At 39.2% G+C, this 17,668-nt stretch overlaps 1 protein-coding gene across 1 annotated transcript; it reads right to left on the bottom strand.

Moving 5' to 3' along the window:
- Window positions 1-248: 248 nt before the first annotated feature.
- Window positions 249-16,323, bottom strand: fbxo8 (F-box protein 8). The gene is made up of 8 exons (XM_056372455.1): window positions 16,077-16,323; window positions 13,921-14,023; window positions 13,523-13,600; window positions 11,605-11,749; window positions 11,160-11,286; window positions 9,901-10,019; window positions 9,363-9,559; window positions 249-4,087 (listed from the first exon to the last, which is right to left on the bottom strand). The coding sequence occupies exons 2-8, from the start codon at window positions 14,021-14,023 to the stop codon at window positions 3,900-3,902; spliced, it is 957 nt and encodes a 318-aa protein (XP_056228430.1). The 5' UTR covers window positions 16,077-16,323; the 3' UTR covers window positions 249-3,899.
- Window positions 16,324-17,668: the final 1,345 nt, after the last annotated feature.

Below are 17,668 nucleotides of genomic sequence, written 5' to 3'. Positions count from 1 at the left end.
CACACACACACACACACACACACACACACACACACACACACACACACACACACACACACACAGGTCAAGTGTCAAAGGTCATATTTTGTCTAAAGAGGATTTACTCTTTTTTGCCTGTTTGATCTCAAACATGCTCTCACTCTCTCGTTCACTCACACACACACACACACACACACACACACACACACACACACACACACACACACAAATACAATTACAAAAAGCAGTGAAAAAATGACCCCCCCGAGGTTTGTGCAAGCTATTTATTACAACCCATAGTTACATTTTATTGTTCATTAGGTTAATATGAGTGACCTCTAGTGGCATTGTGTAAGACAGAATCAGTTTCAGCAAAATAACATATGTTTGTATGTAGTTGTTATAAACCTAACCCAGTTTTTTTTTGTTTTTGTTTTGTCCCTAAATCTTATCAAATCTTTACTGCAGCATTGTCTCATCATAAAAGAGTTTGATATTTAATTTTCCACAGTTTATCTGTGCCGTATCTCCTCCCACTGGTCAGGGTGCTCAACAGTCCTGTGGGTTGTATCGAAGGGTCGGTATGAAGGAGTATTAGGGCCACGAAAAAAAAACTGAATAACAAGAATGAAATCATAATATTCAATATTTATTATCAAAAACTAAAGTCGTAATTTGAGATGAAATCATAATATTACAAGAATAAAGTTGTAATTTTAGGTTCTGTGTTGATTTAGAGGAGAAACATCAGAAGCTTTAAAATGAGGAAAGTGGAGCATCCTGTGAAGTTCTACTTTAGCAGAGGTTTCACAGATGTGGAGGTACTTCATCTTTTGGCTCATCATCATCATCAGCATCATCTTCATCAGCATCAGGACACTGAAAAGCTTGTGAAGAAACTGAGTTTATTCTATTGTTAGACAGACAAACAGCAGCTGCCAGAAGCAGCTCTGGCTGCCCCTGATTGTCCTTTCACCAGGTTTATTGGTTGATGTAATGTTATGACTTTTTGTCTTGTAAAATTACCCATTTATTCTCGCAATAATCTGACTTTTTTTCTTGAATTCTCAAACTTCCGAATTTATTTTCAAATTTTCTGATTTCTTTTTTTTCCTCGATGTGGCCTAATACTCCCTCGTAGGTCGGGACTAACGACCTATATGGTCGTTTAGGTTGGCGGACTTAAAGAAGTCATTAACTTCAGTCAGACTGATACGTGTTCTGTTAGTGTCCCTTTTATTGAAGACTGGATCTGATTGGATTTTCAGTTTACATTTTACATCTGATTCCTTACAAGTAATTATATGCATATACTGTAGGCCTATGTATTATTTTAATGAATATCATTAATTAAACATGTATTAGATGATTTTATTAATTAATTAATTAATTAATAATATTTTAGCATTAGTCATTAGCTACAGTAGTACTGTCATCATCAATAAATGACTTCAGAGCTTAATATTGACAATAACGGATGGAATGAATCCCAGCATCACTCATTTATCAATGTCTCCTCCAAGCTTTACTGTTATTAATGACATTAACTCCCATCGCCGTTCTTAAGAAACAAAATGCATATCTGAATCACCTTCAGTGAGGATGACAGGCCACAGGAGTGATGAAGGACCATATCTATCACTGGACTAAATGTCCAATGTGACAGATCCAATAGAATAAGTGATGCAAGCAGTGACTCTATTTCAGCCCTTTCATACCTCAAGCTGTTTAACTGCCAGTGTTTGAAACATGTCAGTAGAGTCAAGGACAGATTTAGTGAGTCAAATATTTGGAACCCTTTCTCAATTCAGTTTGTGAGACATAAAGAAAAAAAGTACAGTACAGAAAGTGGACTTCCTTCATAATTGATCAGTAAACCAGTGTGCATCATCAGCAGTAATGGATATTGAATAAAATGAATATTGAATGAGTTCAGCCATGGTAAGGTGTCCATCTGATGAAAAGGCTTGGAACAGAATTTACTTGGATAAAAAATAAAATAAAAAAATAAATATGTGTTGGTATTGTAACTAGCTTTTCTAGGTCATGACATAAACTCCCTTAATTAGGTTTAAATACAAAACTGCCAAACAGCCACCCTGTGTGTTGCTATGGCTACATTCAGTGACCACTGTGACACTTAGCTACATGCTAGCTGCTAGCACTCGTTGGTATAAGCTACTAGCACAGAGTGACAATACTACATTCAGGTCGGATGGGCATCATTGTTAGATTTACTTTTAAAAAGCAAAGGCTGGAAGTATTTCATATATCTGACTTCAATTTCTCTTTAAAACCCTAATACCCTAGTAAAGCCTCTAGAACTATACAGCAGTAATCGCTGTGATGTTATAAAGTATTTATAAATCTGCATGTCCAAGTCAAATAGATGGATTACACTATCATGTCATCATGGCAGCAGTAGCTGTGTTTTTATGGGCAGTTTTTCAAGGATTTTTCAAAAGAGTGGAAGCCTATGACTTCCACAACTAAAGCTAAACTTTTGGTAACTTCTGCACAGTACATGTGCATTGTGCAAAAAAAAATATGAAATTATACATGTATTATTTTTAAAACACAAGAACTTCAAGAACTTACACTGTCACCCACAAACCTCAGCCAGTAGTATCCCTGCATCCCTTCATGACAATTCAAGAGTCAAAATGACTGAATGGCTTGATGAAAACTCTAATTTCTTTCACTTAATATGATCTTTCTCTGCACTTGACTTCAGCAATTTCAGTGATTATGATACTGGAATTAGTCAGGTCCATCACCAGACCCTGACTTCCCAACTACTATTCACCATTTCCTGCTACTGTGCTCTACTTGCTGCATAAAAAGCACATCTCTTCCACAGCAGAAACTCATTTGGACAAAAGCTCCTACAAAAATTTGACTATCAAATTGACTATGAAACAGGACCCGATGTATGTGTATGTGTCAATGTAACCGAGGACGTGGTTGGAAACTGTTGTGGAGCCGCTGTAAACCACTGACATCATGGTGTCGTATTTGCATTCTGCCCGGTGTCAGCCGGTTTCAGCCCTTCATCTGTCCCTCTACTTTTGTGAATGAAACCCGTCTACAAACAGAGCAGCACAGGCAGCCTTATATGCCAATTTCAGGGAAACTGCAAAAGGTAAAATCTCACGTGCATGCACCTACTCATGAACAGGTGACGCTCATCAAGCTGAAAAGAGCGATTTACAACATTTTTGTGCAGGACAGAGAGAGATTTAGGACAAGGATACATTGTTCTTCTGGCTGAATCTTGACACTTGGACATTCTGGTTGTCACCACTGGAAAATATATCAAGGTCAGCTGATTTGTTAAATAGTTCCAAAGTAGCTTTGTCAGTAGTTGCATTGGTAAATACTATTTGAATGAGTAATCTCATGTTAGCCTTGGTCCTGTTGCGTCACTTCCTACAAGAATGGGGGGGGGGGGGGGGGGGGGGGGTGTCAGTCTTTGTCCCACTGGTGAATGAGAAGCAGCTCCAGTCCCATAGGAAATCCACGACTGTCCCAGCAACTGTGACGGGCTGAGGGAAGGGCTCCTCTTCCTCCTCGATTCTCCACCAATCAGTAGTCCCCATCTGTCAGTGCAGTGTCAGAGCTCGTCTTCATGCTCATCTTCTTTGCAATGCCTTGCTTTTTAAATTCATTTCAGATGATTTCACACCTTTGATTAAACAAAATTACTAGCATACTAGCACAGTTCCGTCTCACAGTGAAGTGGCGAATTTTGTTTGTTTCACTTTTAGTAAGATTTATTTGTTGTTATATTCCTTCGAAGGACGTGGAAATTGTTAAAATGCATTTCCACAATGTTCCACGCTTTCCAGACATCCCAATCACCAGTTCCTGTTCTTCAGTGCAATATGAGCATTTATACTGGACAGCTTGTATAGATGCAGCTACGCAGCCACATGGCCAATCAGGTATATGTTGTCATAGAGGTGGCCTACGAAGTCATCTGAGACATTATGTGCCGCTCGGCGAGTGTTTCTGATAAACTCCCTCTTAGACATTTTGTTTTTGACGTGGGGGCTGGTCAGGTCGATGGACAGCAGGATCAGACTGTAGCACAGCACATACACAGCATCTGCAGAGAGATGAGAGGAAACCGGAATCAAACACAGCTGTTTTGAATTCATTTCTAGCATGTTTCGTGGGGACAACTTGCTAAAATGTGACTCCAGTTGGAACCTCAAATTCAGCTACTTAAAACCAAAATATTACTGCAAGAGGAACCACCAGAAAAGGGAGACAAAGGGACCAGTAAAAGAAATAGCGTACTATACATAAGACTTTAAATTCTGTGGCTCAGAAGGTGGAGCAGGTCGTCCACTAATCACTACTTTCACCTGATGTTATATTAAGGGCAATTTGGGGCTGTGAGTTTCGGTATGTGAGTGTGTGCATATTGTAGAACTTTGTTTTTCCAGTATCTGTAATTTACTTGAGTTTTTTTTTTTTTTTTTTTAAACTTCTGACTTTTACTTCACTTCACTTAAAAGACAAATATTGTACTTTTAACTCCACTACATTTCTATGAAGTACTCTCTTACTTTGAAGCAGAGCTTTTAGTCAGTGTAGTGAATTTTATTTTGATTGGAAAAATTGATAGACCATACACTGTTCATCACAGGAGAAAATGTTTGAACCTGTCAGTGTCGTAACGATGGCGATGTTGGATAAAGATGAGGCAGGAGATTCTTCACCAGAGGCTGATCTGAAGTTTGTGTTCGAAGCTTTCGAAATACAGAAAGATTAATTTTGTGTGAAATGTTTGTTGCGTTTACAAAAACCAAACTTCATCACTGACCAAAAAAAAGAAATACAAAAATAACAATGGCTCCTTTTGTTGATTCAATTGTTATTATGTCCATGTCTTCAGTCTTTCTATCATATTCTAAAGTCTTTTTATTCTACAGGTTCTACAGTCAGTCAGTCAGTCAGTCAGTCAGTCAGTCACTTTAGAGTCATTAGGTTCTGTAAATGTGAAACAATACAACAATGTGTTGACATAAAAAATGCACTTTTGATTACTTCAGTATTTTGAAAATCAAGTTCTCCAGTAGTAAAACTCTGACTGAACAACTTTGACTTGTATAGCAGTAATATGTGACCAGGAGGATCTGTACTGTAACTCCAGTAATGGAGCTGTGGACTTTGTCTACCTCTGGCAGAAAAGCGCCAAATGAATACGTACGGGTGGGTGAACAAGCTTGTACTGTAAAGCACTTTGAGTGGTTGATAAGACTAGAAAAGCGCACTCCATTTACCATCCTTATGTCTGAAGCATATGATGAATAAGACAGACAAACGTGTACAGTGCTACTAATACACTCTAAATTGTTCTGCACTGCTGTGCTCAATCCTTCCCTGGGGGGGTGGAGGGGCAGAGTAGCAGTGAAATGAAAAGGCAGCCATCCGTCCATCTGTAGCCCTGGAGCCATTACTCTAATCCTACTAGTGCTGCTAATCATACAAGTAGGTCCAAGGATTTAACAGTAACAGAGTCAGGGATTGGTTTCTGTATGGTCTGCTGACATTAACAAAGCTAGTCAGTTGATAAATGCATGGTCCATTGACAACACTGAAGCCAGGGATTACTTGAAAATAAAACCTTGATGGTTTCCCTCATTTTGTGGTTGGGTAAATGGATCAGAAGTGTAGTATAGCTTTAAAATCACTTCTACTATCACAACAGTGGCTAGTGTTCTAGCTGCAGGGTTGAAGAGTGGTGATGTCTGGGTAGGGTCAGGATTGGATGTTAATGGCCCAGACTGAGGATATTGATCCCCTGACCTCTCCTGCAGAATCAGCATCAAGTCAAAATATCAACCTACAGGCTCCATCAGAAACATTAAAATCTTAAGAATTCAATGAATGTACTTATGTTGTCCGCTGATTTAACAATCTAGTGTTCTGAAGTCTGCTATAAAGCACATGGTGCACATACATTCAGGTTGTGTCCAGATCCACTTTTGGGAGTTCAATCGTGGAAAAAAATTTGTGGCAGCACCAGGCGCATGGTTGAAAAGGGTTGAATTGCTATTACATATATTATATGTTATATTTCTGAGGAAAAAGATCTGTTGCAGCTGGGGGGGCGGGGGGGGGGGGCGGCACAGAAGCAGCTGGACTAGATATGGATATAAATTGAGCACACTCTCTCTCTCTCTCTCTCTCTCTCTCTCTCTGTTCACCTTCCCATTTTACCCCATTGCCCCTGGGACAAACGTTTTATTTACATCCTTGAAAAGCAAACAGGCTGAGAAAGCTGATCTCCCCCGCTCTGCTTTAATATCAGTGGGGCACCGACACACAACATCGCGGTCGGAGTTGCTTTGGTCTGTGTGTGCTCAGATTGGCGCAAGTCCATTTATAAACAGTGTGTGTGCTGGATGAGAAAATGACAACAGCGTCTGAAACTAAGACGCCGCTCTGCGCGGGTGTAAGATGGAGCCCAAAGCCTCTTTCATATGGGACACTCCAAGAGCTGTCCTCTAGCGCCGCCTTCAGGCCAAACTCTCACTGTGTAAGTGGATGGTTTTAGCTTGTTACCATACTGTCTGTATATGATGGCTGATAAGTCGTGAGAAATTGCAGTAAAGGACATATATTCAGTGTAATATAGAATCAGTGTCACCAGAGACTAAAGTATAAAATATCCTCTCAGAACGCAGTAGTCACTGTTCTTTAATAACCAAGCCTCATGTTGTTCAAGTGTTTCACTGTGGACCGAGGTCTCTACAAAAGCAAGATATGTCAGACCGGTCTGTGGTGTTGGTCCAGTCTTCATTCTGCTCATAGATCAGTCTGATGTTAGTCAGACCACTAAAATAAAAACTGACTCCTTTTAAATTAAAATCATTACACACCTTGAGTTGGTTTCACAAATACAGTCTTTTTTGCTGTGTCTTAAATAAAACAGACTTCAGATTGACTGAGTCTAAATTCAGTTTAGTTCTCGACTGTCTTTAGACAGACTGTGGTACAATGAATTCAGGGTACATTTCTTCATTTACCCCAGTACAAAATGTCTGTCTTTAGGAAGAATTCTACAGTTACAAGGGTTTAGGAAGAGTGTAACAATAAAAAGAAAAATCTGATTTGGTCTCTAAAACTCTACTTGTTGTTGGTTGCTACTGGTCAGTGCAGGTGTCTCTGACTGTTACCACGGTAACATTGTTCTTAGACCTGAGTTAGCCTGGCATAATGTGTCTAATGTTTTTGGCTTAAAATGAGTCAGTCTTTATTCTTGTGAAACGGTCTGACTGACATCAGACTGGATCAACACTACAGACTAGTCTGAAAGATCTTTGTGAAACTGGCCCCATAACCCCCGGCTAACTCAGGTCTAAGATCATTGTTACCATGGTCACAAGGTAATCAGTGATACCTGCACTGAGCGGTGGCGCCCAACAACAAAAACAGGAAGATATGGCTCATAATTATGGTTTGTTAACATTGTTATGCAGCAAGCAAAGACAAGGGAGAGAGATTTTAAAGACCAAATCAGATTTTTCTTTTTATTGTAAGTAAAACATCCTTGTACCTCTTGAATTCTTCCAAAAGACAAATATTTTCTGATTGGTAAACAGAGCTGAGGCTCTGGGGCTCTGGGCCATTTAGTTTTATTTTGAAAAAAAGTTTTAATTTACCAAGAATTCATTGTACCACAGTCAGGCTTACCATGGTCTGACTGTTTGTCTATCTAAGACACAGTCAAACCGGCCAACAATAAGGGGAACAATAAGCACGGAACATTCTTTTTTTTCCATTTTGGCTACGTGGAAGTTCAGGCAGTTTGTTTAAAATTCAAAGTTTAGTTTTAAACAAAAAACCCCCCCAAAAAAACAGGGTATTTCCGTATACTCGTTTTAAATCAAAAATGAAAAGAAAATTGAAAAACAGAGACAATTTTCAGTGTTTTTTGTCCAAATCAAAAAACAAAGTACAAAAAACAAACACCAAACATCCATTTTGGTTGTCGTTCTAGGTCAGAATGACAGCTGTTAACTGTTATAGATATCAATGCCATTACTGTATCTGAATGCAAAAACAAACATGTGTAGTTTGCTGAAACCCACAGGAGGCAGTAGACCAGCCCCAAGGCAGCGGGGCATCACCTCAAGTGTCATGACCTCTATCAGAAGTTAAAGCATTGCAAAATATGTACCCATTACTTAATATGTGGATTAGTATGCAGATAATATCAGTCAGATGATGGACTGTACACTGACTCACTCCAGGCTAAATAACTCCCGGCCGTGGCATCCAACTGTGGATATCACTGTTAATCCTGCATCACATGTCTGTTACAATGCTCTTATGCTGCTGCTACAGCACCAGTCTGTGGCCTCAGACTTGCCCCTGGTGCTACTGCTGCAGCCCCGCAGTCTTTCCTGTGGTCCCCTCCCAGTTTGTCAATAATGAATATTTTTATAGTCATTGTTTTGTACGATTAATTTTGTATTTGTTGAATCAAAGAATTTACTCTGTTTCCTCTTTCAGTTTATGACATCACACTTTGATGGGTCACAGCCTGCCTCACTGAAGCCCAGTTTCGTGACAAGGAAGTCTCCCAGCCCCTCTCTTTCTCCAGGACCCCCAGGCTGCTCCAATCCTCTGTGAGGATCCTGTGCCCTGCTGTAAATACAGCATCTATTCATTGGTCTGGCTCTATTTAAGTAATCCCTACTGTTGCTTTTATTTATGCAACTTGAATATCCTCCTGGTGGTTGTCTGCCTCCTCAACTCAGACTAGTTTCAGGTTACATCCCTGTTCATCCAGAGTCAAATAAAATATGAACCATTTGTGTTCAAATTTTGTCATAATTGATGTGTGAAGTCCTGAGAAATGACTAAAAAGTGTTTTGTGACTGACCTTGAAGTTCCGTGGCGGACATTTAACCTGACTGTGGCCGGCACGGAGGCATAAAAATAATAACTCATTCTTATTAGCTGTTGTCTTCCAAACTGGAAGAAATTCAGCTAGCTACTGTTTTGAGGCAACAACTTCATTTTACTTGCTGGGTGAGATGAGCAACAACCAGTGCAAACACACTGAATTTGCATTTGTACCTCCTGAAAGGCCTCAACAGTTGGAACCAGAACCGGGGGACTGCAGCAGTGACTAGCAAGCTGCCATCTGGCCTCTCCTACTCTCGGGACATGACCCACGATCAGAGCTAGAGCTGATAAACACCTGTGACAACTGCAGAGTCTTTCACCTGGGAGTGAATACTGATTGTAACCTTGCACACTGATGGCAAAAGCCCGATGTTAGCAGGTGTTAGCATGTTTTTTTTAAAGTAACATACAGTATGTGATCAGTATATTTATTGTATGTGTGTGTACGTACTAACCAGGACTGAGACCCAGCTCTCGGACAAGACCCGGATTACAGGTACAAAACCTGTGGCTGAACTTGGTGATGAGGGTCTCCAGATACTCTCCTCTCTCCTCTGGTGCATGGATATGTCTGAAGAAATCCCGCAGAGCGTTGGGGAGGAACTGGTTACTGAAATTATGGAGGGTCACCAACTCATCCAGGACATCCCGCCTGCACATACACAGACATACACAAATGAAGACTTAATAGCATGATATATGATATTTCAATTAGTTCTGAAAGAAAGTGGCTGAATTATGAAATGTGGAAAGGAAAGTGACACCAGTCAATGTATCTTTGATTTCATAGCAGATACAATAAATAAACACCGCCACACAGTGAAATAATTTAACCACTTACAAGTTGATTTACCTTTAACACTTTACTAGGTTATGGCCTGGTTTTAGACTTTCTTAGGGCAGAAATGCTTCCATTGTAAACATGTAAACTTTTCATCATAACAAGCGGTTGTGGAAGTTGTCTGGTTTTCTGTGTGTATCTTTGTATGTCACCTCTCATCCAGGTAAATCCTCAGCATCTTCCAGTTGAGTCGTCTAGTGTAGAAGATGAACTTCGCCAGCTCGGTTGGATGATCCAGTAGTATACCTTTAGACATAAAATAACTGATACCCTTCACACACACACACACACACACACACACACACAGATGCTCAAAATGATGACATCATCAAACATGCAATTTTGTCGTGACATCATTGTCCCAGACAAAAACATGTGCAGAAACTAGAGATGAAACAGTTATCAGTTTCACCCTAAAACACAGTAAAAATTCCAGACGGTTAGGGTCACCATTTAAATTTGAATTATGACTATAACTATGGTTAATTACCATTGTTAATTACTGTGGTTAATTTGACTGATGTTGGGTTCTGTAAGGCATCAACCAGCAACGGTCTCCCAGACGCATGTGCAGCAAAGCAACATGGGTTAATTATGTGTTAGTCAGAACATGAAGAAGGCAGTGACGGCGCTGCTCTGGAGATTTTTCAGCCTCTAAAACCTTTTTACGCTAAAGTTAGCAGGTAAAAGCAGGTTTTTAAACACAGGTAAACCCACAAAAAAATGACTGATTGATTGACTGATTGATTGGCCCCTTTTCCACTGCCGGACGAGTTTGCCTTTCTGTTTGGAGCAATGTCATCACATGCACTTACAGAGCACACACACAGACACAGGGGAGAAACAGTGAGCTGCTAGCCGCCATGCAAACTGGATAAAATGGATCTGTCAAGTCTCATCCCCAGGTTGGTGCTCCTGTCAGTGTCAGAGTCTCTGTGTGAGACGCTTCAGTCAGTGATTGTGTGTTTTTAAACTTATTTCAGGGCTTAACAGCACCATGCTGGACAAGTGACAATTGTGTTTACAGTGTCTGTGCTCTGAAAGACGTCACAGCAGGACAATAACAATAATAATACATTTTCTTTTCCCTTGTTCACAGAGTGGACATGCAGCAGGCAAACCCAGTAATGTTACTGGTCCCTTGTCCTCATCTGTGACACAGATGTGTTGGACATGTTATCATTCTACTAAGTATTTATTTGTGGTTTTATATAATATTTTAAGCACATTTTAACACCGTGATACTACTAATAACTGTGGTAATTTTGGTCACTATAATTGTGATCTAAAATTTTTAGACCGTTTCTTCTCTAGCACAAATTTAACACACACAGCACACAAACATGGCAGAAACTCTGAGGTAGTGTGCATCTATGGGGCAGGAGATCTGGGATGACTGGGTATGCGTTACCTCCTGCGGGTTAGCATTGAATGTCAGGCTGCCTTCATCCAGCTGTAGGTATAGTCTTCTGTAGGAGAAACCAGCAGGTAGTCTTCTGTTGTAGATGGAGCAGTGTCCCCATGTGGACTTACAAAGCCTGATGGATCGAAACACATGGGTTACAGCACAGAAACAAATAAAAAAGAACACAATACAACTTTACCGTATTCGCAACTAAGAAAGACAGCAGCTGATAGGGACAACTGTGGAGTCAGTATTTGGCAAAAACATGCCGTTCATTTTCGATACCTTGAACCTTTTGTCTATCTTGAGTCTATCTGTCATCAATTATTTTGTATGTCAGTACAAATCACAACTGTTGTTGCTGCTGAGAAAGATTTCTGGTCACCAAGAGGCATTTCATCAATTCACTACCTCATTACTTTAATCACCACAAACAGATGACTCTCCTTACCCCTGCCATAGATATTCATCATTCCCCAGGTCCTGCCACACACAGCCGGCCAGGCACAGATCAGTAGCATTCAAGTACGACAGTATGGTGATGCCTAATTCAGGAGGCAGCATCTCCAAATCTATAAAACCCTGCTGCTCTTTGCCTACAGGGAGACCAGAAGAGAGACAAACATTTAGATTTACTTTTTATTGCTTCAACATGGCTCACATTGTAAATTGTATTTAAAACTAGACGTTGTCCAGATCTCAGAGTGATATGTGATGTGATATATATTGTTACTAGAAGCCTAATATGGCAGTTTTGAAGCCTTTTGTTGCATTCTTCCCCACTTTCTCTCCGACTTAGTAGTCACCAATTTCCATTGTGTACAACATCACAAACATAATCATTCATTGCAGGTAGGTGACAGTGACATTCCACCTGCCCGACCCTGAGATGATTCACACAATCTGACAGAGACCTATGGAAAACCGACCCAAACCAGACATGCATAAATCAAAAAATTTTTAAAAAAAAGTTTGGATGATGTCATGAAATAGCATGGGATCATGGGAGTTGTTGTCTTCAGTGCCATTAAGCTCCTCCCAGTTCAGATTCCTTCAGTGGTTCAGGAAATCAAACAGATCCAGTGTTTTTAACTGTTAGAAACACTGACTAAAGCAGTTTGACATTTAAAGTCAGAGTTTGAGCAACGCTGTGTGGAGGACAGAGACTCAGGGAAGAGCTGGAGCTGAGATTGATGCTAACCTTTGTTCTGATTGTTTCTCTGATAACTTATGAAGCAGATGTTCAGCAGGTTTTTACCAGCAGCTGAATTATCCACAGAGGTGTCCTGATAGAAACACTGAAAAAAGCAGTTTCATGATGAAAACCAGTGATTCGCAGATGCTCTTCAGTGACATAGGACGTCTCCAGCAGCTGGGAGCTGAGCTGTCTAACACTTCCTCAGCTTGTTTCTCTGATAACTTCAGATCCAGACGTTCGATGACTAAAATCCTTAATCTGGTTCAAATATAGAGCTGAAAACCAACAACGTTTAAAAAGTGTATGTGGCTTTAAACTAGATAAAAGTCAATGTTGAGCTTCTGTCAGACAAACACACTGACACATGATCATAGAGGATATGATGTCATCGACAAGCGACCAATGAAACATCCCATTAGCATGACGTTTCTCTGGTTTGAGAAATGATGGAAACATCTGGGATAATGTAAGAACACAACTCAGAAGTGAAAGAAGTGTGGTGAAGTGTTTTGCATGAAAGAGCGGAGACACGAGCGAGCTCTGGAATTATCCAGTGAAAGTCTGTCACATACAGGCAGAGAAATGCACAGTTTTCAAACGACTAGCTCGTAGTTGACCTGTAGTTGCTCGTGGGCATTTTCTCTTAGAAGAACGGGACCATCTTGCTGTGAGGTGACACAGCTATGACGTAGCAAACAACATAAATCCTAACTGAAGGAATTTCTTTCTGAGGCAGCTGACACTTAGCTGGTGTGCTAGGGGCCTTGAACAAGCACTCAAGAACGACTCTGTTGCCTCACATCTGCTGTTGAACACACTGCAAAGACTGCAGCAAATGGCTAGCTGACCAATTAAAACTCCTGTGCCTTGGTGGAGTTGTTGAACTTGGTTTAAATTGAATGTCTTATATGTACCATTGCAGGAGTAGACATATTGCTTGCACTAATCTAATCTAACCAACTGAAGTAATGACTTCTGCTGTAGGTAGGAAACCAATGGCTTTTTTTTTCTAACCATGCTGAGTGTATGGACACATCATCAGAAATAATGGAAAGGAACGTAAGCAATCCAAGAACACGGAACAACCCAAGAATACATAATAATGATAGTGATACAGAGCGTTAGTAGTAGCTATGCCCTTAGTGTTAGCTTAGTGTTTGAGTGTTCGTACCTCCCCTGCGTGTTCTCAGAAGATGGTGGATGTCAGTGCCATAACAGTGCTGAGGAGCTCTTCTTTGGGGACCGCCATCTCTCCGTAGGAAATTAAAGAAGAAAAAACAAAAGACAAAAAACAAAAATCTTAATAACTGTCATCCTTACTGCTGTGTGGCATTACAGGGAAGTTGGAAACTATCCCAGCCTGCATCGCGGCTAAAGACTAATAAAATATTGTCATCATTGAATTTATAAATAACTAACTATATTCCAATATTAATTCTATATTATATATACTGTATACACTTCTGGTCAAAAGTAATGGAACACCTACATTCTTCCAGATGTTCTTTACATTTGCATGGTTCTGAAAGTCCTAAAAGTGATATTAATGATGAAAAATATAAGGATTACCTTGCTCTCGCCTTCCTCCTCCTTGGTCAGCCAGTCGGTCGGCTAGCTCTTCCTGAAGCTGTTGCTGTTGTCTGGGAGGCAGCCTCCACAGTGCCTGACCCATCTATATGGTAGCAGAGTAACACAGTGCAGAAATGGTACTGAGATGATGAGATACAGAATAATGTGCTGTATTACTGAATGTATCTACCGAGTCTGAGACATATGTAAAATGAAATGCAAAAAACGACCATTCCAACTGAAATCGCAATCACAATATCTGCCAAAATAATCGCAATATGATTTTTTTTGCATATCGTGCAGCCCTAGTTGGTTAACTGTACCTGCACACTTTCCCTGTAGTCCTTCTTCTCATTTTACTTCCCAGCAAAAGTACTGCTTATGATCAGAGGGTGTGCCATAAGCACAATTAGAGAACTGCTCGCAGAGCAGCATGTTTATGTGACGTAATCAGATCACATTTGTATAATTTATGTAGGTGCAAATAAAAATATCTTATATTCATTTGACTAATCCATTTAGAAAACATCTAATCCATGTGTCAGTCTTTGATTTAGTAGTAAGACAGGAAAACAAGTTATATGGTGACAAATTATAAGTCAGCACAGGATACTTGTCGCTGTGGCAACCTCATAAAGAAGGAAAATCCATAGACAGTGTGAAACTAAGTCAGTTCCCAAAAAACAGAAACACTGTAACTGAATATGATCACAAATAAGTTAATACTTATATCCAGGACACTGTGCATGTAATCATATTCTATATCCACTGGTCTTCAAACAACATGGGCTAACCACTGAGTATAATGTAACAATACATTGTCTTAGATCGTATTTCATGCTATCCACTAGTGACTTAAACAGTTCAACACGTTTTGTACAAAATCTGCCAAACAACTCTAAGCTCTGGTGTTTGAGATGATCATGTATCCGTCAACAAAATAGAGTTACCTTTCACTGACACAAATCAAGTCAGATTACATTTGGCTCACTTAAGTGTACATATTTGTATTGTATATATTTATATTTTTCTATAATATTTCTTCACATTTTTATTGTAAATATTTTATCATATTGTTAAATTTTCTATTTATATTTAATATATCTGACCTGCAGTACTGGCTTGTTTTATCGTTGCTTATATTTCTTTTTTTCTTACTATGTTTATTGTTACTCACCAAAACACCAAAGCAAATTCCTTGTATGTTGACAACCTACTTGGCAATAAACCATTTTCTGCTTCTGATTCTGATGACAACTTCACTGCTCTTATATTTCACTGCATTATGTTCTAGTAGAAAGGACTGCTTATTACCTTGCTTATTAGATGAACATTTTTAAGAGTCAAGTGGAGTAAAGAAGATGTGCGGACGTACTGGCTATGGGCACTCTGGGATTAGATGCTGTCTCTTTCACTGAGTCTGTGTTTTTATAGCTCAAGTGCCATAAAATTGTTTGCCTTAAATGTGTTAATGAAACGAACACACACACACACACACACACACACACACACACACACACACACACACACACACACACACACACACACACACACACACAGCTAACTGGACTGTAACTGAAAAATCAAGTTGAAACCACTGACATACAGTATGCATATAGCCAACCCCTGCTTACACATTCATGTCAGCATCTATTTAAAGCGTTGTCAGAGCTCCGATTAACTTTAAATTAGCCTCGAAGGTTAATCGACTTAGTGTGTGCGAGAAAACAAAAAAGTAATCACTGTCCAGTCTTTTTAATGTACTAACTGACCAGCCTTCCCCTCTCTCAGACTGCCTAACGTCAGCTGTGTTGTACAAACAAATCCATTACAACGTTAAAAACATCAGCGCTAGAAGTTCTAACCAACAAGGTAGTTTGACCGTTAGTCCCGCCTTCCCTTCAATACCATTGGTCACACGGAACACGACAGCATTCCAAATGAAACGTCATTGGTTGAATCGCTCTTCACTCACAAGCAGTTGCTACAAACACCCGAGTTAGCTTACTGAGCTACTTTAAGTTGATGAAGCGAGTGTCGACCCAAGCAGGGTCTTTATACCGCCCTAAACAACTAAACTTATCATGTTTCTCTTACAAGCACTACACAGTATTTCCAAACGAATACGAGAGAGCGGCGCAACCCGGGCTACCTACCTGAGTTTAGTGATTCCTCTGACAACCCGACCTGCACACAAGGACAGCTGGAAATGTGATTTCCCTGCTATCAAACTTATCCTGGTGTCATTTCATTTAGCCAACTACAAACAAAAATAGAACACTTGCGTCTTTTGTTCAGGAGGAAGCTTCCATACCGTAGTCTATTGCCAACACAATTATTATCTGTTTTCTCCCTCCTCCTGTCACCTCTGCCCCGCCCCTTCTCTCCCCTGTCATCACAGAAACAGATGAACTGAAAAAAAAATCAGCATTTTACAATAACGAGTGAAACGCATCCACTTTCTATGAAAATAGAAGCTGCGTATGATAAACTGATAAACAGAACGAAAAAAGCAGAAAGCTCTGTGCATACAAGCTACGTCATGACGTCAGCTCGTTATACGTGAAAAAACGTGTTGGTATGTTTGTGGAGAGTCATTGAGTAGATAGTTCTTCTGGGATTGTAAACATACCTATCAATTTTGAAGATTCGGTGGGAAGTATTATTATATTATATTGGTGAAACGAATATCCTAATAGAGAAATGCTCTCACAAAGATATCAGGGAATACTCTTCGTTATGTTACTATCGCATCATCTTAATGTTTTTGGTCTTACGTATTTAGTGATATACAGTGGGCAAGGCAAGTTTCAAATAAATATTTTATCAATAGCAAGTGTAAGTCTTTCAAGATATTGCATAGAATTTATCTGGTTAAACATATGTTAGAAAGATCCAAACTGCATATTGACTAAAAGAGTGATTTTTGTGGTCTAGAAAAAGAGAATATTTCCCATCTATTTTTTCACTGTAAATTTACAATGTTCTGGATTGATGTAGCCAGTTTTCCAAATATGAAACTAAAAGTGAATATTGAAATAGTTATGTTTTTTTTATCATGATTTAATTTTATTTGGTAAAGCAAGATAAAGACAAAGAAAGTGATAACATCACAAGACATAACGTAACGAGACGTAACATAACAAGACTTGACACAACATAACATAACATAACATAACATAACAACATAACATACATAACATAGCATAACATAACACAACATACATAAAATGACATAACATAACAACATAACATAACAGAACAACATTCATAACATAACATGACAACATAACATATATAACATAACAAGAAATTATAACATAACAACATAACATACATAATATATCAACATAACAACATAACAACATAACATACATTACATAACATAACAACACAACATACATAACATAAAAACATAATAATATAACATACCAACATAACAACATAACATGATGGCATACACTACTACAGAGAACAACTGACAGCTTTTTGTTATTGCTATATATACATTATATATATATATATATATAAATTTGTTGAGCGAGAGATACAGAGAGAAAAACAATTTATATATATATATATATGTGTGAAATAAACAAATAAGGTGGTATTTATTTATTTTCCTATTCTTTCCAGGTAGAAAATGGGTACTTGGGGTTACATGGGAGGGTGGGGGGAATTGGGAGCATCCATTGGTAGGAGAGATGTGCCATAATTGGGAGTTGAAAGTTGTTTGGTTTGTTAGTTT

The sequence above is a fragment of the Seriola aureovittata genome, chromosome 3 (assembly GCF_021018895.1).
Source record: "Seriola aureovittata isolate HTS-2021-v1 ecotype China chromosome 3, ASM2101889v1, whole genome shotgun sequence".
Lineage (NCBI taxonomy): Eukaryota > Metazoa > Chordata > Actinopteri > Carangiformes > Carangidae > Seriola > Seriola aureovittata.
This window is presented reverse-complemented; position numbering and strand designations above follow the sequence as displayed.